The sequence below is a fragment of the Lutra lutra genome, chromosome 4 (genome assembly GCF_902655055.1).
Source record: "Lutra lutra chromosome 4, mLutLut1.2, whole genome shotgun sequence".
Taxonomy (NCBI): Eukaryota; Metazoa; Chordata; class Mammalia; order Carnivora; family Mustelidae; genus Lutra; species Lutra lutra.
This window is the reverse complement of record NC_062281.1, coordinates 185,913,421-185,936,272: the sequence shown is the minus strand read 5'-3', so window position 1 is coordinate 185,936,272 and position 22,852 is coordinate 185,913,421. Positions and strand designations below refer to the sequence as shown.

At 58.6% G+C, this 22,852-nt stretch overlaps 1 protein-coding gene across 8 annotated transcripts in view; it reads left to right on the top strand.

The window, feature by feature from the left end:
• CROCC (ciliary rootlet coiled-coil, rootletin) overlaps positions 1-22,852 on the top strand; it is a 48,432-nt gene that overhangs the window by 11,183 nt on the left and 14,397 nt on the right. For 6 of the 8 annotated variants that reach the window (XM_047726607.1, XM_047726605.1, XM_047726604.1 and 3 more), the window contains 20 exons: positions 3,233-3,418; positions 3,518-3,601; positions 3,677-3,738; positions 3,820-3,985; positions 4,852-4,958; positions 8,030-8,266; positions 8,733-8,829; positions 10,308-10,391; positions 10,813-11,046; positions 11,769-11,968; positions 13,752-13,934; positions 14,781-14,925; positions 15,603-15,749; positions 16,011-16,241; positions 16,972-17,165; positions 17,435-17,562; positions 18,953-19,122; positions 20,929-21,108; positions 21,866-22,018; positions 22,377-22,520. In XM_047726607.1, the coding sequence (XP_047582563.1) occupies positions 3,233-3,418; positions 3,518-3,601; positions 3,677-3,738; positions 3,820-3,985; positions 4,852-4,958; positions 8,030-8,266; positions 8,733-8,829; positions 10,308-10,391; positions 10,813-11,046; positions 11,769-11,968; positions 13,752-13,934; positions 14,781-14,925; positions 15,603-15,749; positions 16,011-16,241; positions 16,972-17,165; positions 17,435-17,562; positions 18,953-19,122; positions 20,929-21,108; positions 21,866-22,018; positions 22,377-22,520 (3,132 nt within the window). The remainder of the gene's footprint in view (positions 1-3,232; positions 3,419-3,517; positions 3,602-3,676; positions 3,739-3,819; positions 3,986-4,851; positions 4,959-8,029; positions 8,267-8,732; positions 8,830-10,307; positions 10,392-10,812; positions 11,047-11,768; positions 11,969-13,751; positions 13,935-14,780; positions 14,926-15,602; positions 15,750-16,010; positions 16,242-16,971; positions 17,166-17,434; positions 17,563-18,952; positions 19,123-20,928; positions 21,109-21,865; positions 22,019-22,376; positions 22,521-22,852) is intronic. The other 2 variants (XM_047726602.1, XM_047726603.1) reach the window with 2 other exon arrangements.

Sequence of the window (22,852 nt, the reverse complement as noted above, 5' to 3'; positions counted from 1 at the left end):
GGCCACTGGCTCAGTGCCAGGCCCCCGGGGGACAGTCTCTTAAATGCCAGCTTCTGACCGACAATGAAGCTGGCGCGGTGCCCCCTCGCTGGCAGGGGAAGAAAAGGAGAGATGGGAGGTGGCAGGTTTCTCTTCTGCTGAGACACAGCTGCTGCAGCTGAGGTTGCCTTGGTCCAGAAGATTCCCTCGTGTGGCTGGACAGTCCCCTGAACAGCACCCTGTGGGAGCCGGGCGTCTCGCTTTTCTGGGTGTGAGCTGGTGTGAGTGAGGCCCCCCACGTGCAGGCAGGGTTTGGATGAGAGTGCCCTCCAGGCCTGTCCTGGGGCGTGGGCTCCCAGAGGACATCAGAGCCTGGAGATCGCCCATGACAGATGCAGAAGCAGGCCCAAGGTAGGGGCTTGATAGGGTTAGTGGTGGAGCTGGGTTAAGGACCCTGGTCCAGGACTCTGCGGTCCTGTGACACTCTGTCCCTTCTGCCCACTTGTTCCCATGATGCAGGTGGCAGGGCTGGACCTTGTGGCCATAACTATTACATGTGGGCTGTTTGGAGGCCCATCAGTGAGGTTGTTCTGACCCTTTCAATCCTATGCCATCCCTGGGAAAAAGTAGTGGAGGCGAGGTCAGAATCTGTGCCCTGTTGACTGCATGTAGAGAAACTGAGGCAGGGGCTCCCCGTGGCCTCCTCTCAGGTCAGAAGGAGAACTTCATGGTCCCTATGGAGGCCCCCTCCATCTTCCTGTCCCTGAGGAGCAGGTGTTGGGCAAGGCAGCTGGGAATGGGAAGGAAGGCATGGCCACGCCCCCTGGGCTCCCCCAGTGTCCATGGCAACCTGGACCCAGTGAATGAATGGCGGGTAGTAGGCAGCGGTTGCTAAGGGAGACAGTAAACTTCTTTCATCCTTAGCTTGGTGACCCGCCTCCTTTGCTTTTGAATTACTAGTTAAACTGAAAGGCTGTTTTGTGAGGGGTAAAGTTTGTGCGAAGGGGCGAGGTGTGGCTGGGAGTGGCCAGGGCCTGGCTGTGAGCTGTGGGGAGAGCCGGTGGAGCACCCAGCGACTGCCTGAACCCCCCAAAATCACAGCAAATAGTGCCCGTTTCACACAGATGTGCAAACACACAGAGCAGGGGCCCCGATCAGACCCCACCTGGACACACAGAGATGTCACCTGGAAACACAAGTCCCCCATCGTGACACACTCTGATTCGTGGACCGGACACAGCATGAGTTCCCCCTAACAGCCAGACGCCACACTGTCCCCACCCCCCACAATTCACCGCACGTACCACCCAGACACACAGCCATACCACCGAGCTGCCCTGTCTCGCAGACAGCACAATGCGTGGCCTCCTGTCTCGTGGACACACACAGCCAGACAGAGGTACGCTCATACCTGCACGTTGCTCAGAGTTGCTGATACACATGCTGCTGACACACGTGGAGCCCAGACACGGAACCCAGCCCCGCCCACTTACAGATCTGCCTCCAGAGATAAAAACACATGAACGGGGCGCCTGGGAGGCTCAGTTGGTCAAGCATCTGCCTTCGGCTCGGGTCACAATCCCAGGGTCCTGGGATCAAGCCACACATCGGGCTCTCTGCTCAGCGGGCAGCCTGCTTCTCCCTTTCCTCTCATTCTCTCTTTCTCTCTCACTATCTCTGTCTTGTTCTCTCAAATAAATAAATAAAATCTTTGAAAAACAACAACAACAACATGTGAACACATGGGCGCTCACTAGGGTCCCTGTGAAGGCCTAGCCACAAAGACACACAAGGTCTCCTGTGGAGACAAATGACAAAGCACAGCCAGCGAGGTGCGCCCTCGATGGGCAACACACGTGGGATCTCAGTGCCACCACGCTCCAAGGGAGACACTGTGCCTGCCACCCTGGTCACAGGCCTGCAGCCCACCTTCCAGGCAGTAGCCCTCAAGCACTCCCCACCCGCCCCTCCTTATGGGTGGCACCCCAGTTGCCATGGTCGCCCTGCTCCGGCACTGACCCCAGCACACGGGGTGGGGTAGGCAGAGAGCAGGTTGTTAGCATGGTCGGTGGCTCGTCGAGGGGCTCCCGGGCATACTGGGTAGATGTAGGCCCAGAGGGCTGGCCTGGCCTGGCCTGGTCCGGTTCGTTAGCCCGCGTGACAGCAGTTGCCCTTGCTGTTGGCGTCCCTGGGACTTGGTGTGGGAGGGCTTGTGAGTGGCGTGCCAGGCGCCGGGGAGGTAGATAGATGGTGAGTGTGGGCCTGGGTCAGGATCAGCCAGGCTGGGCTGTCTTCCTCTTGGTTCTCCCTGGGCATTGTCACTCTCCATCCCACTCATCCTCAACTGCCCGCTCCCCCCTCCCTTCCCCTACAGCTTGAGGAGGCTGAAGGGCCCCCTGGGACCAGCAGGTGTCTAAGGGGTTAGGAGGCTCTGCCAGAGCAACGGTGATGACAACAGCGCACACACCCAGGCATCCGGCCTGTGCTCACGGGGTCTGCTAAAGAGGGGGCTGCCAGCTGCCTGGGGGCGGAGCCTGGCGCTGACAGCAGCTTTCCATAGACGCCGGCCCTGTGCTAGAGTGGATGCCTCTTACAGAGTGCTGTGTATGTGGGGAGTGGGGGCGTGGCGGGGAGCCCACCCGTGTCACCCCGGGGGTGTTTGAGACTGCCACTGTGCCTTCTGTGTGTGCGTGTGTCTCTAAGCTCAGATATGCATGCGTGTATTTTTGCCTCTGTTTGAAAGTATTCAGATGTGCTCATGTGATTAATTCATGATTCAACAAGCACGCCACTGCCACTCTCCTGGGTCTAAGATACGATGGAGAACAAAAATCTGGGTTTTCCTGAGCTCACCTTGGGTGGGGGTGGGGGGATAGGGGCCTGTTGCTAATAACCTTCCGAAGCCGAAGCCGGGTGAGGTGTTCAGCCCGGACGCTCATGGTGCCCCCAGGCAAGAGCACAGAGGGCCTGTAAGGTTCCCTCCCTGCCAACCCCAGGCAACTTTGTGTTTTGTGTGCGCGTGTTCATGGGCCCGCCTGCATGTGTCCACTGTGCCTGATCTGTGTGTCCATGAGTGCCCAGCCTGTGTCCCTGCACAGCTGCGTTACCCTGTGCACGCGAGCGCTCCACCCTGGGCTTGCCCACGTATGCCTGCAGGGCATGTGGGTCTGGGCCCAACCTGGCATCCTCTGCAGAGGTCCGTGCCTGCCTTCCCCGGAGGCCCGGGCCTCTCACCCAGGGACCTTCCCTGCAGCTGGAGCAGGCTGTGCAGCTGGAGTCTGGGGAGCTGGAAGCGCCCGAGCCCAGGGGGCTGGTGCGGCAGAGCGTGGAGCTGCGGAGGCAGCTGCAGGAGGAGCAGGCCTCCTACCGGCGCAAGCTGCAGGCCTACCAGGAGGGCCAGCAGCGGCAGGCCCAGCTTGTGCAGCGGCTGCAGGCCAAGGTCAGGGCCACCCACTCCTGCTCCTGTCCCCCTCCCCCACCTTACTTTGCTCTGCCCCCATCCCCTGGGGCTAACCTTCCACTCCGCATCTGTCCGCAGACCCTCCAGTACAGGAAGAAGTGCTCAGAGCTGGAGCAGCAGCTGGTGGAGAGATCCACAGAGCTGGAGCAGCAGCGGCTGAGGGTGGGTGCCGGCGGGGGGGCAAGGCAAGGCCCTTCCCTCTGCTGGCCCAGGCTCATGCCCACTTCTCCTGCCCAGGACACGGAGCACAGCCATGACCTGGAGAGCGCCCTTGTCCGCCTGGAGGAGGAGCAGCAGAGGTGGGGTGCGGCTTTGAGGGCGCAGGCTGGCAGGGCTGTCTCTCCTGCCATGGGCCCACCAGTCCCTTTTGCACCCCCCAGGAGTGCCAGTCTGGCCCAGGTGAACTCCATGCTCCGAGAGCAGCTGGACCAGGCGAACTCAGCCAACCAGGCTCTGAGTGAGGACATACGCAAGGTGACCGCCGACTGGACACGCTGTCGGAAGGAGCTGGAGCAGCGGGAGGCGGCATGGAGGCGTGAGGAAGAGGTGGGCATGGGGTTGCTGGGAGGCCAGTGGGGCCTCAGGGGCCCAGCCTGACCTGAGGGGTAGGACTGAGGGGTCAGGAGAGGGGTCCCTGCTAGTGAGTGAGCCCTTTAGCAGAAGTAAATAGTTGTTACAGTAAGAGCTGGCCTTGCTCAGCCCATACCACGTGCCGGAGCGCATTTTCTCCTCTGTTCCTCATAATAACTGTGTGTGGTAGGTGCTGTCACGCTCATTTTAAAGAGAGGTTACGTAACCTGCCCACAGTGAGGCAGGGATGCCGCTGGTAGCAGGATATCTTTTTTTTTTCTTTAAGATTTTATTTATTTGACAGAGAGAGAGGTCACAAGTAGGCAGAAAGGCAGGCAGAAAGAGGGGGAAGCGGGCTCTCTGGGAGCCCGATATGGGGCTCGATCCCGGGATCCTGAGATCATGACCTGAGCTGAAGGCCGAGGCTTTAACCCACTGAGACGCCCAGGCGCCCTCTCCAGCACTTTACGACCTTTGCGCTGCCTCCTGCAGCTGCAGCCCGTGGAGGCGTTGCAACCCGATTCCCTGTGCGGGAGGGAGGCGTGGGATCCCGAGCGGGACAGCCCCCACTTCCCCTGTACGCTGGCCTGGGGCGCTGGCTCGCGGGAAGACCCACGTCCTGGTCCCGGCACCAGCGATCTGAGTTGTGGGAGGAGGCGGGGCGGGGCCGCGGCGGGGGCGGGGCGGCGGGGGACGCGGCCGAGGAGGGGGCGGGGCGGCGGGGGACGCGGCCGAGGAGGGGGCGGGGCGGCGGGGGACGCGGCCGAGGAGGGGGCGGGGCGGCGGGGGACGCGGCCGAGGAGGGGGCGGGCCGGCCCTCACGCAGCCCGCCTTCCCTCCAGTCCTTCAACACCTACTTCAGCAATGAGCACAGCCGTCTGCTCCTCCTCTGGAGGCAGGTTGTGGGGGTCCGACGGCTGGTCAGCGAGGTGAAGATGTCCACCGAGAGGTGAGTGAGGCCCGGGTGGCGGAGGGGCGGCCTGGGGAGACGCTGCGGCAGCTGGGAGACAGCCCCGCTTTTTGAGTTGGATTCAACTTAGCTCAGTTGGACTTCAGTCCAGCCCAACACACCTACTGTGTGCCAGGCTCTGTGGAAATGCAGAGACAACTAGTAATGTGAACTCCTACCACTCCTGGCAGTCAGCATTTACTGGGTGTTTACAGTGAGCTAGGCTCTTTGGCCATTTTGTTTCTTCTGAGATCTACAGCGTTCCTGGGAGGTAGGAACTATAATCCCCATTTTACAGATGAGGGCACCGAGGCTCAGAGGGGTAGAGTGACCTTCCCAAGGTCACACAGCAGTAAGTAAGTGGCTGAGTCAGGATTTATAGCTCCTGCTTTTAATCCACTGGACCATTCAGCTTCTGCGACAGGACCTCACAGGCTCTAGTGATGCAAAGATACGGACCCCCAAAATTCTAGACTGAGGAAGTGAGTGGTGAGTGACATGGAAATAGAACAGAGAATATCCTAGATTCTCAGGAGGATGGGAGGGTTGGGGAGGTCAAAGAAACAGTTCATAGAGGAGGTGGAATTTGCACTGACCTCAAGGGCTGGGTAGGATTTTAACCAGCAGAGCCAGGGGTGCTCCAAGCAGAGAGAAGAGTGGGAGCAGAGGCTTGGAGGTAGGAGGACATGGCAGTCGATGGGGCTAAGGCAAAAAACAGGGGAAGGGAGGTCAGGCTGGGAGAGCCTCAAAGGGCCACATCAGCAGGGGAGCGTGTCCTGCTTAATCTTTGAGCAGGTGAGACTGTGGGAGAGCTGAGGCAGGCCAACCCCTTCCTTTCCTTTTCTGCATTAAAATTTTGTTTAATTAATGATCTTATGTTAAAGTCATCGGATATTCAGTGTCCAGAGTTCCAGTTGACACATCAGTGTCACAGATGATTCACTCTTTTTTTTTTTTTTTAAAGATTTTATTTATTTATTTGACAGAGAGAGACACAGCGAGAGAGGGAACACAGGCAGGGGGAGTGGGGGAGGGAGAAACAGGCTTCCTGAGGAGCAGAGAGCCCGACATGGGGCTCGATCCCAAGACCCTAGGATCATGACCCGAGCCGAAGGCAGACACTTAACGACTGAGCCACCCAGGTGCCCCGAGTCACTTGTTTTTATAATTTGTTTGAATTAGAACCCATAGATGCTCACCAAATGTGACTGGCTGACTTGCGTTTTAAGTCTTTTCATTTATTTGTGTAGGAAACTGGGATGGTTGGGGGGCGCCTGGGTGACTCAGTCAGTTAGGCGGCTGCCTTTGGCTCAGGTCATGATCCCACTGTCCTGGGATCCAGCCCTACATCAGGCCGCCTGCTCAGCGGGGAGTCCGCTTCTCCTTCCTGCTGCTCTTGCACTCCGCCCCCCACCCCCCCCCCCGGCCTCTTAAATAATAAATAAATAAATAAATAAAGGAAGGAAGGAAAGGAAAGGAAACTAGGACAGTTGTCCTAAGAGTTTCCCACAGTCTGGATTCTGAGGTGATGTTTAACACCTTATCCCCTATATTTCCTGTCAGTTGGATGTTAAATTTAATTCTTTCTTTTTTAAGATTTTACTTATTTATTTGAGAGAGAGAGATAGTGAGAGAGAGCATGAGCAGGGAGGAGGGGCAGAGGGAGAAGGAGAAGCAGGCTCACTGCTGCTCAGCAGGGAGCCCAAGGCAGGGCCTGATCTCAGAACCCCAGGATCATGACCTGAGCGGAAGACTAAGATGCTTAACAAACTGAGCCACCCAGGCGCCCCTGGATTTAATTCTTGATCAGATTCAGGTCTGGGTTTCAGGTACCCCTTTACTTAGTTTCAATTTAAGATTAAAATTTTTAAAGCTTCATTGAGGTATGGGGCCTCTGGGTGGCTCAGTTAAACATCCAGCTCTTGGGTCTGGTTGAGGTCATGATCTCAGGGTTGTGAGCTGGAGCCCCGTGTTAGGCCCCATGCTTGGTGTGGAGTTGGCTTGGGACGCTCTCTGCCCCCCCCCCCCCCCCAATAAATGAATAAATCTTTTAAAAAATAAAAATTTAACGTTTTACTTTTGAACAACTCACATAGTCACACGGTTCAAATTTCAAAAGGGTGTACAGTGAAAAGTCTCCCCCATCCCCATTTCTCTGGTCCAGATGCTTCCCTCCCCTCCTGGAGACAAGTGGTATGACCAGTTTCCTTCATGACCTTCCAGGCTTATTTTATTCAAGCAAATACAGCAGATCACACACACACACACACACACACTCTCTCTCTCTCTCTCTGTGTCTCTTTCTCTCCCCTCCCCCTTTGCTCCATACTCTTGGTGGAATTTCATCTTTGTGTTCTTGAAGATGCTGTTTTCACCGAATAGCTATAACTCAGAGGTGGCTCCGTATCAAACTTTGAACAGCTTCCCCATTTTTCTTGGCTACAGAGTATTCGCTGAGTGGATATACCAAATTTATTTAATAGTAGCCCTCTTTTGGGGTGCCTGGGTGGCTTAGTTGGTTAAGCATCTGCCTTCAACTCAGGTCACGATCCTGGGGTCCTGGGATGGAGCCCCACTTCCAGCTCCCTGCTCAGCGGGGAGTATGTTTCTCCCTCTCCCTTTGCCCCTCCCCTTTTTTGTACTCTCTCTCTCTGTGTCTCAAAAAAAAAAAAAAATTAGTAGCCCTCTTGATGCACGTTTAGACTCTCCCCAGTATTTCTTCCATGAGCAGTGGTACAGGGGATCACCTTGTGCACAGGTCCCTTTCCTTGCATTGGGGCCATATCTGTAGGATCAGCTCTTATGGGTATAGTCAGTGGGTCAAACAGCCTATCCACTTATAATTGTCAGAGCTCTTCCTAATTGCCCTGTATCGTGGTTACACCCACTTACCTTCCTGCCACAGGGCCTGTTTCTCCACAGTCTCACCTGCATTGTGTATTATGTGACTTTTCTTTTTTCTTTTTTTGCCAACCTGTTAGTGACATCCCACTGTAGCATCCTGGGATAGTTTTAATTTATCCTTGGGAGCCTGCCTGCATCCCATGCCTATCCCGTGTTCTCTCCACCAGAGACCTGCTGCATTTGGGAGGGGAGCTGGCCCGGACCTCAAGAGCCATCCAGGAGGCGGACCTGGGGCTGAGCACTGGCCTGCAGCTGGCTGAGAGCCGGGCCGAGGCGGCCCTGGAGAAGCAGGCGCTGCTGCAGCTACAGCTGGACGAGCAGCTACGGGACAAGGTGCTCCAGGAGAAGGAGCTGGCCCAGCTGCAGGTGCAGAGCAACCTGGACAAGGCCAATCTCAGTGCCAGGTGGGTGCCTGGTAGGCAGCACAGGAGGCAGGCTGCCCTGCACAGGGGGTGCATCCCCTGCCCTGGGGATGCAGGGAGGAGCGAGTGCCTGTTAACTGGCCACGGGCCTTTCTTCCCAGTCTGCCCCAGTCACACCGTGTGTGACAGAGGGAGAGACTGAGGTTTGGGGGCTCTTGCCCAGGGCACATTAATGAGCAGTTTAACTGCTGATGCTAGAACTTAGGCTCCTTGCTCCAGAGACCTGGGCGAGTCCCAGTGCTAAAGCAAATGGCAACCTCCTTCTCCTTTATAGAGGATCAGCCTGAGCCGCAGAGGGGAGGCACTCGCTCAAAGTCACACAGCCAGGGACGCAGATGCTAGGGTCTCTCCCTGAGGTTAGGGAAGGCATGAAGGACACAGAGCTGGTGGGTTTGAGGAGAAGGTGGGGTGCGTCTCCCTTTCACCTCTGTTACTGCCCTTCCTCCAGAGTGACCGAGCTGGCCCTGACAGTGGAGCGCCTTCAGAACCAGAATCTGGAGAAGGATCGGGTCAACAAGGCCCTGAGCGAGAAACTTGAGACCCTGGTGAGATGCAGCTGCCCCTGAGATATGGAGGACGGGATCGAGAGATAGACCAGACCCCTGGATCAGGGTCATGTTTGCTTGGGCCACTCTTAGCGTCCCGTGTTGGCTCAGTTTTAGCCCTCATTCACTGAGCTCCTAGTGCGTGCCAGGCTTAGTGTGAGCCCCTAGTGTGAGCCCCTAGTGCATGCCAGGCTTAGTGTGAGCCCCTAGTGTGAGCCCCTAGTGCGTGTCAGGCTTAATGTGAGCCCCTAGTGCGTGCCAGGCTTAATGTGAGCCCCGAGTGTGTGCCAGGCTTAGTGTGAGCCTCTAGTGCGTGGCAGGCTTGGTGGTAAGTATGTTCACCTCCTTCATCCTATTTCAAACTCTCAGCAGCCCTGTAGCAGTTTCCCATTACACAGATAAGAAAGCTGAGGCCAGGGGCGCCTGGGTGGCTCAGTGGGTTAAGCCGCTGCCTTCGGCTCAGGTCATGATCTCAGGGTCCTGGGATTGAGCCCCGCGTCGGGCTCTCTGCTCAGCAGGGAGCCTGCTTCCTCCTCTCTCTCTCTGCCTGCCTCTCTGCCTGCTTGTGATCTCTCTCTCTGTCAAATAAATAAATAAAAAATCTTTAAAAAAAAAAAAAAAGAAAGAAAGCTGAGGCCAAGGGGAAGTACTTGCCCAGAGTCTCAGAGCCAATAAGGTGGGGCTTGAACAGATGCCTGTGCCCTGCTAGCCCAGGGCTCCTTTTCTTGGAGCTCAGCTGCCTCTCCCTGAGAGGGACACCCTTCAAGAGTACTGCTGGCGGGACGCCTGGGTGGCTCAGTTGGTTGGACGACTGCCTTTAGCTCAGGTCATGATTCCGAAGTTCCAGGATTGAGTCCCGCATCAGGGTCCCAGCTCCATGGGGAGTCTGCTTCTCCCTCTGACCTTCTCACTCATGCTCTCTCTCACTGTCTCTCTCTCAAATAAATAAATAAAATCTTAAAAAAAAAAAAAAGTACTGCTGGGTTGGTCATCCTTCTGTGTGGGGCCTGGCCTGGGTTCTTTTTTTTTTTTTTCTTTTAAAGATTTTACTTATGTATTAGAGAGAGAGAGAGACAACACAAGCAGGGGGAATGACAGGTAGAGGGAGAGGGAGAAGCAGGCTCCCCTTGGAGCAGGGAGCCTGATGTGGGGTTTGATTCCAGGACCCTGGGATCATGACCTGACCCAAAGGCAGATGCTTAACCAACTAAGCCACCCATATGTCCCATGGCCTGGGTTCTATGTCCGGCTCTCCTCCAATAGTCTGTGTGACCTGTATGGTGACACTGCGCCTCTCTGGGCCTGGGCTGTTGGGTGCGGGCCCTGGGGCTGCTACGGGGTCTACCAAGCGGCGGCCTGTGTCATGGCCTTAGAGATCTCCGGATGGGCAGGGCCTCCAGGAAGGGAGAGGACGGGGGAGCTTCAGGTTGGGCAGAGAGCCTGACCACCGTTTCTTCATCTCCACGACATCACTCCAGGAATCCCTGCGGCTCCAGGAGCAGGCGGCCCTGGAGACAGAGGACGGAGAGGGGCTGCAGCAGACCCTGAGAGACCTGGCACAGGTGTGAGGTGGGAGGAGCCCTGTGCGGGGCGGGGCTCGGCCGGCTGGGAGCACCGCCGCTCTGGTGGCCTTGAGCTGAACTGCAAGTGGTTGGGGGCCCTGGGGACCCAGGCTGTTGCTGTTGGACACCCCTGCTGGCTGAGCCTGGCCTCTACCCTGAGGGGAGCCCCAGCCTGAGAGGGGAGGCACTGCCGGTTCCAGGCCCATCGGTGAGAACGGCCCAATCACGGCTGGGTGATACACGGGAGACCTCACCGGGGTGCTGAGGGCTGTGAGCCAGGAATGGGGAAGACCTGTAGGAAGCTTAGAATGTGCTGCGGAGTGTGCGAGGAAGCCGGACACCTGGCCCCGGGACCCCACTGCCTCTCCTGGGCCAGCTAATCCATGGCCCCCTTCTCAGTGGCCTCCCTACTCCACCTCAGGCCGTGCTGTCGGACATGGAGAGCGGAGTCCAGCTGAGCGGCTCAGAGCGCACTGCGGATGCATCGGACGGCAGCCTGCGGGGGCTCTCGGGCCCCCGGACCCCCTCCCCGCCGCGGCGTTCCTCGCCGGCCCGCGGCCGATCCCCGCGCCGAGGCCCATCCCCAGCCTGCTCCGACTCCTCCACACTCGCCCTGATCCACTCGGCCCTGCACAAGCGCCAGCTGCAGATTCAGGTAGGAGGGGCCCCAGCGCCCTCCAGGGCGGTGCCAGAGTCCCGGGGGTTGGGCTTTGGGCCACTCGGGGCGGAGCCAGTGCCCTGGGGGTGGAGCCAGAGTTCCGGGGGAGGAGCCCGGGTCTGAGCTTTTCGGAGTAGAGCCAGAGCCCTGAGAACGAGCAACTGAGTCAGGACCCATGGAAGTGGCCGAGAGCGAGGAGGCAGATCTGAGCCCAGAGTGGGAGGTGCTTGGGCAGCGGGCGGCGGAGCCTGGGGCAGAGCTAGAGCGCGGGTATAGAGAGGAGATTACTGGACAGACAGAGCCAGGACCCGGGAACCAGGAAAAGGCTGGGTGGGGGGGGGGGCGGGAATCAATCTAGGATCAGAGGAGCTGGAGAACTAGGGGCAGCGAGGAGTCTGGGGGAGAGTCAGAACCCGGATGCAAAGGGGAGGGGCCTGGGAGCCCTGGAGTAGTCAGAATCCGGGAGAGGACAGAGTGTGCTTGGTGGTTTGTGTGGGGCTTAGGTCAGAGTGGCCAAGGAAATGGAGGCTCCGAGTCGCGGCAGAGCGCTCTAAAAGGGCAGTGGGGGCACAGTGAACAGGAGTGGAAACCTAGTGTGGGGCCTTAGCCCCCCTCTCCTGGCCCGGGCTTGGGCTGCAGAGTGGGCTGGTTGAGCGGAGTAGGGGGCGCTCTGGGAGCTTCCAAGGGCTCCCCCAGACTCATCCGTTCCCATGCCACAGGACATCCGTGGGCGCTATGAGGCCAGCCAGGACCTTCTGGGCGCCCTGCGGAAGCAGCTCAGTGACAGCGAGAGTGAGCGCCGTGGCCTGGAGGAGCAGCTGCAGCGTCTACGGGACGAGACCAGCGGAGCCACCCAGGCTCAGGAGGATGCCCAGCGTGAGGCCCAGCGTCTGCGGAGCACCGTGGACCTTCTGAGCAGGTGCCTGAGAGGTCAGAGGTGGGGGCCCGGATCTCATGCCAGCCTGACCCTGTAAGCACGTGGTCATCACTGGCCATGTATGTCTGTTAAAATTCAATTAAGCATTATGGGGGCTTCTGGGTGGCTCAGTCGGTTAAGCATCTGCCTTTGGCTCAGGTCATGACCCTGGAGTCCTGGGATTGAGTCCCGTGTGCGGCTCCCTGCTTCGCCGGGGGTCTGCTGCTCCCTGTACCCTTACCCCTGCTTGTGCTCTAGTAAATAAATACCTAAAATCGTATCTTTAAAAAGATTTTATGTATTTATTTGACAGAGAGAGAGTGAGAGCACAAGCTGGGAGACAGAAGGAGAGGGGGAAGCAGGCTCTCCCCTGAGCGGAGAGCCCGATGTGGGGCTCGATCCCAGGAGTCAGGGGTCATGACCTGAGCCCAAGGCAGATGCTTAACCGACTGAGCCACTCAGGTGCCCCCAGTTAATCATTTTAAAAAGTAAAAGTTTAGTCCTTCAGTTGTCCTCGCCACATTTTAAGTGCTCAGTAGCCACACATAGCCATAGAACATTTCGATCATCTTAGAGAGTTCTATGGACAGTGCTAAGAAATTACCTGCTCTTACTTGCCTGGTTATTTTTGTGTTTTGTTGTTGTTGTTTGCTGTGTTTCTTCATAAATGTAACCACAGAATAAAAATCTCCCAAAATGAAGGGAAAATAAAAAGGTGGGCCCTCGTCGCAGCCTAACCCATTAATGCACTAGTTCTGCTTCCTGTTGCGCTTCTGGGTAGTGAGGCAGGGGATGCTCCCCATACACCTACCAGGTGCCAGGCTCAGTTCCAAGTGCATTACGTGTCTTAGCCCAGTTAGTCTCCCCACCAGACTCACGCCGTTCGGAGCTGTGACTGTCCCGAGCTTGAGAGACTTGTCCAAGCTGACACAGTGGTGTGGCTGGGGGTAGAACTTGGAACTCACGTCCTTCTGGAAGCAAAACCAGAGCTTCCCATGCCTTGGAAGGAGGGCATTTCTGTAGTCGTGTACACAGTGAACACCTCACTTCGCGTTGTGCTGTTTTAATGTTGTGCTGTGTGGTTTTTCTCACGTCCTGCCGACGTTAGTGTCTAGTACACACCCAGGTTGTCACTTCGAGTGAAGCGGTAGGGGCCATGGAGACGATGCCAGCAGTCAGTCCTCAGCTTGAGCTGAAAACCCCAGCTGGCTTGGAAGGAGGGGTGACAGATATACTCCCCACCCCCCCTTTGTTGTGGCTGCTGGAACTGGGGGAGAAGGCAGAACCCTGAAAATCTCCAGAGTTCCCAGTTACTGCCCCGTCCCTCCACTGCTGGCTCCCATGTGCTGCTGGCCTGTGCAGCAGGAAGGGAGGCATCTGGGCACACCGAGCTCTGTCTTCCAGAACTGTGGGGCTTGGGAGGGTGGAAGAGCTGTAGGGGTATCTCCTGATTGAATGGACTGGCACTGCCTGCGGGTCCCAGGAACCTGGCCCGGCTTCTTCAACCTGGTGGGGTGGTTGGAAATGATGCCAGTGCCTCCGTCCATCCTGCTGGGCCTTTGAGCTGGGGGGGTTGGCTTTTGGGGTGTCACCCTGGGGAAGAGTCGGCTCCAGGGAGATGTGGATGAAGTGAGTCACCCATGGAGGGGGGCAGGGAAGGCTTCCTGGAGGCACTGTGCCTTAGAGGTCGGAGGCTGTGGCTGAGGCTAGGACTGCATCTTGGCCTCCTTCCCTGGGGAAAGCAGCCCCAGTGTCCCCGACAGCGCCCCCGGCTCTGGTCCTGCAGGGAGAAGGACAGCCTGGCCTGCAGCCTTCAGGCAGCCCAGCAGCAGGCCGAGGAGCTGCGGCAGGAGCGGGAGAAGCTGCAGGCGGCCCAGGAGGAGCTGAGGCGCCAGCGGGACCGGCTGGAGGAGGAGCGGGAGGACTCCGCGCAGGACAGCACGCGGGCTCGCAGGGAGCTGGAGCGCAGGTCAGTGGCTCCTGGTCTCCTGCCAGGGCCATTGAAACAGACCATGGGGCTCCCAACGGTGTTCCTGGGGGCTGGGGGGGGAACCCACGCCCCCTGCTGTCTGGAGGAATCTCCATGGCACCCCTCTGAGGTGGGGCCTTCCAACCAGCCCTGTTTCAGGCAACAGGCTCAGACATAGACTCACTTCCTGGGATCAGAGGACCGCTGTGAGGTAGGGGTGGGGGTGGGGGTGGTGACAACAGCCAGAGTTCAGATGACCGTGGTAATAGTCATATTGTATTGTAAATGGCAAGTTACAGGAATAGTGTTAATAATAATATTACCAAGTGCCGGACACCATTTTAAGCACCGATGTTCTCTTGTTCAGGCCTCATGGTAACTCTGTGATGTAGGACCTGTCGCTGTCCCCATTTTGTGGGTGGTGAAACTGAGGCACAGAGGGGTCATGTAATTTGACCAGGGTCCCAGAACTAGTTAGTAGAAGAGCCAGGATTTGAACCCAGGCATTCTGCCTTCAGCGTTAACCTCTTCACCGTGCACGCCCTGCTTTCTCCTCTGAGGTGTAAGTCATGGTGCTGGTTAGTACCTCGTGGTACTCGGTATCATTCATGTTTCTGCCGGCTGTTGGAGGGGAGGTATGTCAGGCACTGTTCTAAGCACTTCGTGTTCAGTAGGTCCTTTATCCTTACAACAGCTTCATGAGGCAGCTGTTACCCCATTTTGCAGATATGAAAACCGAGGCCCAGAGTCACAGAGCCCGAAGCAGAGGGTTTGGCTGTTCTTTTGAGTAAGGCTCTGGCCTCCAGGGTTCCTGTCTCAAGCCCGCCGGCACCCTCTGTCCCACAGCCACAGACAGCTAGAGCAGCTGGAAGGGAAGCGCTCAGGGCTGGCGAAGGAGCTGATGGCCGTGAGGGAAGCGCTGAGCTCTGCCACGCTGCAGCGGGACATGCTGCAGGCGGAGAAGGCCGAGGTGGCCGAGGCGCTGACCAAGGTGGGACCCTCGGGGCGGCACCACCACTAACCCGTCCCTCCCCCAGGGCCCTAGGCCTTCTCACTCTGGCCGCAGACTGACCCCGGCGCCAGGATGGCCTCGGGCTGAGCCCTTGTGCCCGGACCACAGGCTGACCTCACACCCCAGCCACAAGTGACCTGCCCTCTATTCGTGGTCCTGTCCTTGCCTTTCCACACACTCCTGGGCCGGTGCCCGTTTTTCAGGTCAGCCCGTCCCATCTCCAGATGCAGGTCCTAGGGACTGTGGGAGCCAGGGGCGCTGTCCTTGGTGGGTGCCTGCCCACCCCATAGTCTGGGTCCTGACAGTGTCCCCCTAGACCCCACTCTGAGGGACCCTCTGGCCCTGGCCCTGCCCTGCACGACCTGGGGTCCACCTGCTCCCACAGCTTTGCCATGTGTGGCTTTTGCCTGGCTTCGAAGGCAGCAGGCCTCCCTCACTGGTGGTTTTCCGTCTCATGTCATGTCTTCTCTCGCCCCCCGCCACCGTCTCCGAGGGGTCCCCCCCTCTCTGCCTCTTGTGCCGTCCCCACACTCCTGCCTCCATCTCTCTGCCTTCTCCCATCTCCCCGCCTCTGCACATCTTTTCCTGCCTTTCCCCGGCTCTCTTCTCTCTCCGCCTCTCCCCTCTGACCATCCCTGGCCCCCCTGGCCCCGCAGGCGGAGGCCGGCCGCGTGGAGCTCGAGCTCTCGGTGACCAAGCTGAGAGTGGAGGAGGCCTCGCTCCGGGACTCCTTGTCCAAGCTGAGCGCCCTCAACGAAAGCCTCGCACAGGACAAGCTGGGTCTGAACCGCCTTGTCGCCCAGGTAGGCTGGTGCCAGCGGCCCCCCTGCTCAGGTGCCTCCCTCCTTGTACGCCTCTAGCCCTGCACCTGTCCTGGTCACTGCCCCTCTTTCTGTCCACACACCCGAGGGACCACCCTTTCTCCCCATGGGCCCTCCCCTGGGCTGGTTGGGGTGGGCGAGTGGGTAGAGAGGAGGGGGCGTCCTTGGTCCTGGGTGGGACCCCCTTCCGTAGGTGGAGGGGCTGAGCTGACCTGCTCCTTCTGCTCTGCCCGGCTGCCGCAGCTCGAAGAGGAGAAAGCCGCCCTGCTGGGCCGGCAGCGGCAGGTGGAGCAGGAGGCCTCCTTGGCGCGGGAGGAGCAGGAGCGGCTGGAGCAGCTGCGGCTGGAGCAGGAGGTGGAGCAGCAGGGCCTGGAGGGCTCCCTGCGGGTGGCGGAGCAGGCCCGGGAGGCCCTGGAGTTCCAGCTTCCCGCGCTGCGCCAGGAGCGCTCCCGGCTGCAGGAGCAGCTGGCCCAGGTGGGTGTGGGGGCGAGGCGAGGGGGAGCAGGTGGGAGGGGCTCTCAGGCTTCCAGCCCCCTGCGTCCCATGCTGGCCAACTCCCAGGCCTAGGAGTTTGATTCTGGGTTTAAATCCAGCCCTCCCTTTGCTAGCTGGGAGCCTTGGGCAAGCTACCCAACCTCCTTATGCCGCGATTTCCCCCTCTGTAACATGGGGCTAACAGTTCTCATCACAAAGGACTGTTCTGAAGTGTAAGTACTTGGTAGATGGAGACCTCGCTGCTCAGTAAGAAGTCATGATATGATACCAGATAGAGAATTTTTGAATTGGAATCTTAGACTGTAGAACACAGCTGGAAGGCACCTTAGGGTTTTAGGGATCCAGGGGCTAGGGGGCCGGGGTTCCTGGGAAGGGGCTCTAGGGGATGGGCCATGGGGCATCCCCTAGATGGGGAACAGGGCTCCAGGTCTCCACTCCGAGTCTGTTTTGTATATTCAGCCCCTCCAGAAACTTAGCCCCAAACCACGTGAGGACGCTCATGTGCTTTGGTACGCGTGTACGTTGCGGGTCCAGAGAGGGCTGTGACTTGTCCCAGGCACGCATAGCACGTCGGGGTCCAGCCTGGGCTTGAACCCAGCTCTCCCACCTGCCTGGCCAGGGCGGGGTTGGGCTCAGGCTTGGAGTGCTGCTTGGTGAACAGCTGGGAGATTCTGGGAGTGGTGCTCATAGTGCCTGGGGTGGGGGGCAGCTCTCCCGGCAGCTGAGCGGGCGGGAGCACGAGCTGGAGCAGGCACGGAGGGAGACCCAGCGGCAGGTGGAGGCGCTGGAGAGGGCGGCCCGGGAGAAGGAGGCACTGGCCAAGGAGCGGGCTGGCCTGGCGGTACAGCTGGCGGCAGCTGAGCGAGAAGGCCGGACCCTGTCGGAGGAGGCCACTCGCTTACGGTAAGGCCCTTGGGCTCACCGCCACCCTGGGGGTCTGCCCGGGGCCGCACTGTGACCAGCCACACCCTGGCGTTGGTCTGCAGGGATGGTTACTTAGGACCCAGGCTTGCCAGCATGTCCTAGCTAGGGGCCCTGGCTTCCCCAGGGAGCGTGGGCCTGGCTGAGCAGGTAGGTTGGCACCTGGCCCACGGCTGGCCACGCCCCGGGAGTCACCGTTTCCTGGGGCCTGAGAAGCTGAGTCCCAAGGCCTCGGATTGTGTGTGCTGCAGCCTGGAGAAGGAAGCCCTGGAGAGTAGCCTGTTTGAGGTGCAGCGGCAGCTGGCGCAGCTTGAGGCCCGCCGGGAGCAGCTGGAAGCCGACGGCCAGGCCCTGCTGCTGGCCAAGGAAGCCCTGACAGGTATGGGGGGGGTCCTGAGTTGGGGGTGGGGAACTCCAGGCTCCAGCCCAGGCTGTAACCTGTCGGGTCCAGGGGTCACCAGAAGTTGGGAGCACTGGCTTTGGAGTCTGGCTGACCTGAGTTCCAGTCCTGCTGCTGCCACTTAGATCTGAGCTTTCTTGGGCAAGCCCCTTCCCTCTCTGGGCCACAGGTTCCTCATCTGACAGTGAGCAGTGCTAACACTCACCTTCTAAGGCTGATGCTAGGATGAGGTGAGAAAAGCACGGGAAGACCTTGGCACAGTGCCTGGCTCGGCCAGCGGTGGCTGTTTCTCGTCACCAGGGCACTTAGAGAGGTCTGAGTTCTTTGCAGAGCTGTGGACTCTCTCAGCCCAAGCCCCTGCACAGCCCTGCTTCCCTCCATGTTCCTGGGGCCGCACTGTGACCAGCCACACCACACTGTACTCATCCAGTATCTGAACTCAGGGCTTCCTCTTGCTCAATAAGCCTTGACTAGGCATCTGCTTGGGCCACAAAAATTAGCTTTCTCATCCACATCTCCCTGGGCCAGACAGAACCAGGAAGGGAAATGCCGACAGAGGCTCTGGCGGGCTTCCTACCCAGGAGATGGCTTTTAGATTGTCCACAGTGGGGAGTGGCTTCCCCATGGTCACATCCATTGGTGCTGACAGCCCACCAAGCACGTTTGTAGCCATCAGTCATGCGAGGAGATGCTGTATGGACAGCTGTTCGGCTTTGGGGAATTATCTGTCTCTTCTGAGCCTCCACTCCCTCCTCTGTAGGTTGGGCACGAGGTCAGCTACCCGAGTGTTACAGTGAAGCTGCTGTGAGACTAGCTCTCACGGGCTCACCCAAGAGTCTGAGCGCTTGGGGCGCCTGGGTGGCTCAGTGGGTTAAAGCGTCTGCTTTTGGCTCAGGTCGTGGTCTCAGGGTCCTGGGATCAAGCCCCACATCGGGCTCTCTGCTCAGCAGGGAGCCTGCTTCCTCCTCTCTCTCTGCCTGCCTCTCTGCCTACTTGTGATCTCTGTCAAATAAATAAATAAAATCTTAAAAAAAAAAAAAAAAGTGAGCCCTCGTAAGCACTCAGTCCTTTATGGGGGTGGTTGTATTTTCCTAACCTCCCTATCGAGGGAGTCTTTCTCATGTCATTTCATTCCTTTGATGCCATTCTGGCTAGATAGGGAGGGGGACAGGGCCAGTGGAATCATGTGGCAGATGGGGACTCGGGCCCAGGGAGGGTAAGAAGCTTCTCCAAGGCAGCTCAGCTTAGATCCCAGGTGGAGCCTCTCTGCTCTGGGATTCTGCCCACATGGCTCATCTGGCTTGAGTCTGCCGGCCCACAGGGAGGTTCTGACCCGAGCGTGTCCCCTCCTCCCGTCCCTCCTGTGCAGGGGAACTGGCAGGCCTACGGCAACAGATGACAATTACAGAGCAGAAGGCAGCTCTGGACAAGGAGCTGATGGCACAGAAGCTGGTGCAGGCTGAGCGGGAGGCCCAGGCCTCTCTACGGGAGCAGCGGACAGCCCACGAGGATGACTTGCAACGACTTCAGCGAGAGAAGGTTTGGGCAGTTGGTTGGGACAGGCAGGGCTCTGAACCCGTGTCTCCTCTGTGACCTCAGAGAACTTATCCTTCTCACTCTGCATCGGTCTCCAAATCTGTGAAATGGAACTTCATCTCTGTTCCAGAGACCCTAGGGGCAGCTGAGAGAAGCCCCTGGGTATGCCTTCTCAAACGCACGGTTGCCCAGGCCCCACATCTGGTTCAGCCCTGGTGACCCTGATGCAGGTGATCCAGAGCCACAGTTGGGAAATGCTGACCTAACGTACAGTAGGAAAGCATTTTCATTTGCTAAGAAGTACTGTCTGCATATGAAAGACCACTCTGGAACCTGAGCACATAGAAAGACATAGAGCCAGGTTACTAGAAGACAGAACAGAGCTATCTAAGAACACTGGTTCTAGAATTTCATTGCCTGGGTTGGGACCTAATCTTGGCCACATCCTGGTTAGGTTACCTGAAGGGCCTTCATTTCCCCATCTGTAACAATGGGGACAATGATGCTGTAGAGTATTGTGAGGATGAGGCGGGGGAATCCGTAGAAAGGGGTTAGCATAGTGACTGGCATTTCATAAGTACTCCACTATTATTATGGTCCTGAGATACCATCCAGAGCAGGCCTTGGGGCAGGGCTGCCGAGTCACCCGTGTTGGACAGGGCTGCCTCCGACAGGGTTCAGGCTGTCCTTTATGATCCGAGGGGCACCACATCCCCCCTGTAGTCTTGGATTGGGGCAGGTATGCATCTCACTTCTCCTGCAGGTGGCAGCAAATCACTCGAAGAAGGAGCACTTGTGTCTACTTTTTTCAGTAATTGGTGGGGCCTAGTGCCGGGGCCAGATACCTGCCTGGGATCCCGAGGGGGCCTATCTTTCTCTCTGGGTTCTACCTACACACCCGCCCACCCTCTAGGGAACCAAACTCCTGTGTCCTCTCTGACTCCTCCTGCACCTTCTGACTTGGCCGCCTTTTTTTTTTTTTTAAAGATTTTATTTATTTATTTGAGAGAGAGAGAGATCACAAGTAGGCAGAGAGGCAGGCAGAGAGAGAGGGGGAAGCAGGCTCCCCGCCGAGCAGAGAGCCCAATGCGGGGCTCAATCTCAGGACCTTGAGATCATGACCTGAGCTGAAGGCAGAGGCTTAACCCACTGAGCCACCCAGGTGCCCCCTGACTTGGCCTCTTAATGTCACCAAATCTGCACTCATCAGGCCAGCTGTTCTGCTGTCCCCTGGCCACCTTTGTCCCTCACAGCGCACCTAGCTCCTCTCTACCCGAGCCCCAATCCCCATCCCTCTTCTATAGCTTTGAACAATTCCTTAGTCCCAAATTCGGATACTCCTCGTCACCCTGACATGAGGCTCTCTATTGCCCTGACTGTTCTCAGAATTGGCCAGTGTCTCCTTATAGCCCACAGGGCCTGGTCTGGCCTGGCTGCTGCCTGTGACTCTGGTTCCTTTGCTTACCGTGTCCCCTCGTAGTACAAGCTCCAGGGGCCTTAAACAGTGCATCAGCTTCTCTCTAGCCTCCAGGCCATCTCTGGGCCTGGGGCTCTGTTTCTTTTCTCTCTTGATCTGGTTGACCACTGCCCATCTCTCCTTCGGGACATGTTCTCTGACCCCCAGGCCAGGCTGTTGCCACTCCCTGGGGCTTGCACAGCCCTGGTGTGTCCCCGTCACAGCCCTGATCACTCACCCTGCCTTGTAGTTACCAGGTCACAGGCCTTGCCCCTCAGGGTCTGGGCTACAAGTGGCTCTTACTGCCTGGGCCAAGCCTGGGGTGGTCACAGGTGCCTGGGCCTGGCCCACAGGAGGCAGCCTGGCGGGAGCTGGAGGCAGAGCGGGCCCAGCTGCAGAACCAGCTGCAGCGGGAGCGGGAGGAGCTGCTGGCTCGGCTGGAGGCGGAGAAGGAGGAGCTGAGCGAAGAGATCGCGGCCCTGCAGCAGGAGCGGGACGAGGGCCTCCTCCTGGCCGAGAGCGAGAAGCAGCAGGTCCGTGAGCCCTGGTGTGGCCTCTTGGCTGCCTGAGGGAGCCCCTATTCTGGGGCCGGTCTCTGCTTAGCCACCCAGCAGCTAGGAGCTGGGAGTCCCTCTCTGGGTCTCAGGGTCCTCGCCTGCAGGATGGGGGGCCCAAGGGGCATGTGTGAAGCGTTGCTGAGTCCCGTGGTCAGCCACGCCTGGTGCATGGTGGGAACTCACCGAGTGGCACTGCCTTCGTGACGCCGTGAGCCCTGGGTCCAGGAAAGCGGATGCACAGTCCGCCCTCCCTTCTGCCACGGTGGGCTGGCCTGGGTGCCCACAGATCTGAGCAGTCCCCGTGAGGCCCACATGTATCAGTGGACCCTCCTCAGGAGAACGAACTCCTGTCTTACCCATAATGTCGTGATGGAGTCAGGCTAGATAGTATCCATCTCCTCATTAGCCGTGTCCCCCTGAGCAAGTCACTTTACCTCTTGAGTCAGTTTCCCCATCTGTAAAAGGGGAGTGATGAAGGGCAAGGATTGTTGTGGCCAGTTAGGGAGATTTCTAAGTTGTGTCCATGTCCAGACTTACTGTATGGCTGTTGTGCCCTTTTCTGGGGCCATAGAAGGGGTGTGTCTGCACCGCTGCCTGGGTCCACCTGCAGTGACCCCGACGAGGTACCAAGCCCGCAGTGGGCACATTTCCCCGGGGAGGGTGGGGGCAAGGCCCGAGCATGCCCCCATGACCAGCCAAGCTCCAAGCCTCTTTGCTTCCTGCCTCTGCCCAGGCCCTGTCCCTGAAGGAGTCCGAGAAGACGGCACTGTCAGAGAAGCTGCTGGGCACGCAGCACAGCCTGGCCGCCATCTCCCTGGAGATGGAGCGGCAGAAGAGAGACGCTCAGAGCCGGCAGGAGCAGGACCGGGTAGGGCAGGCCAGGCAGGTGGGCCTCCATCTCAGCTGGGAGACATGGCCCTGTCTGGAGGGGCCCCGTCACTAAGGCGTAGGGCACATGGCTCTGCCCTGGAGAAGCCTCAGGGCTGTGGGGGAAACTTCAGCCCTTCCTTGGGAGTCCCCATCAGAGGGAGGCGGCCGAGCTCTGCTCAGTGAATCCTAGCCTGAGGGAGAGAGCAGCTGTGGGGACAGCACTCACTGGGCATCGAGGGACCAGCAAGGCTGTCTGGCCGGGCGGCAGGAAGAGCGGTCTTTGTTGCTGAAGGTGGACAGCTGAGCTGGCCCCTCTGGGAGCAGCCGGGGGAGGGCTACAGTGGCAGCAAGTCTGAGGAGCCCGCCTGTCCTAGAGCACCGTGAACACCCTGACGTCCGAGCTGCGGGACCTGCGGGCCAAGCTGGAGGAGGCCACTGCCGCCCACGCCCAGGAGGCGAAGAGGCTACAAGAACAGGCCCGAAACCTGGACAGGCAGCGGGAATCCTCGGCGCGCGAGGTGAGCTGTCCCCCCTCTTCCGGGCAGCGCACTGAATGCCACTGGGGCCTAGCCTGCTGGGGTCTAGAAGAGTGTGAGATTTGTCTCCGCATGTGAGAGCAACTTTTCAGCCAATGCAGAAAGGAGGCAATAAGCATTTATGGAGTCTTTGGGGTGTACATGCGGGACTCAGGGCACTGGGGGGGGGGGGTCCCAGGCCTCTTGGGTGTCCCTCCATTGCAAGATCGCAGGGGCTGATTATTCCAGGCCCAAACACCACTAATTCCATCATGCTTTGCGCCAAATCAGATCTCACACATGTGGTCTCAGTGGCTGCAGAGGGAAGCGGCAGG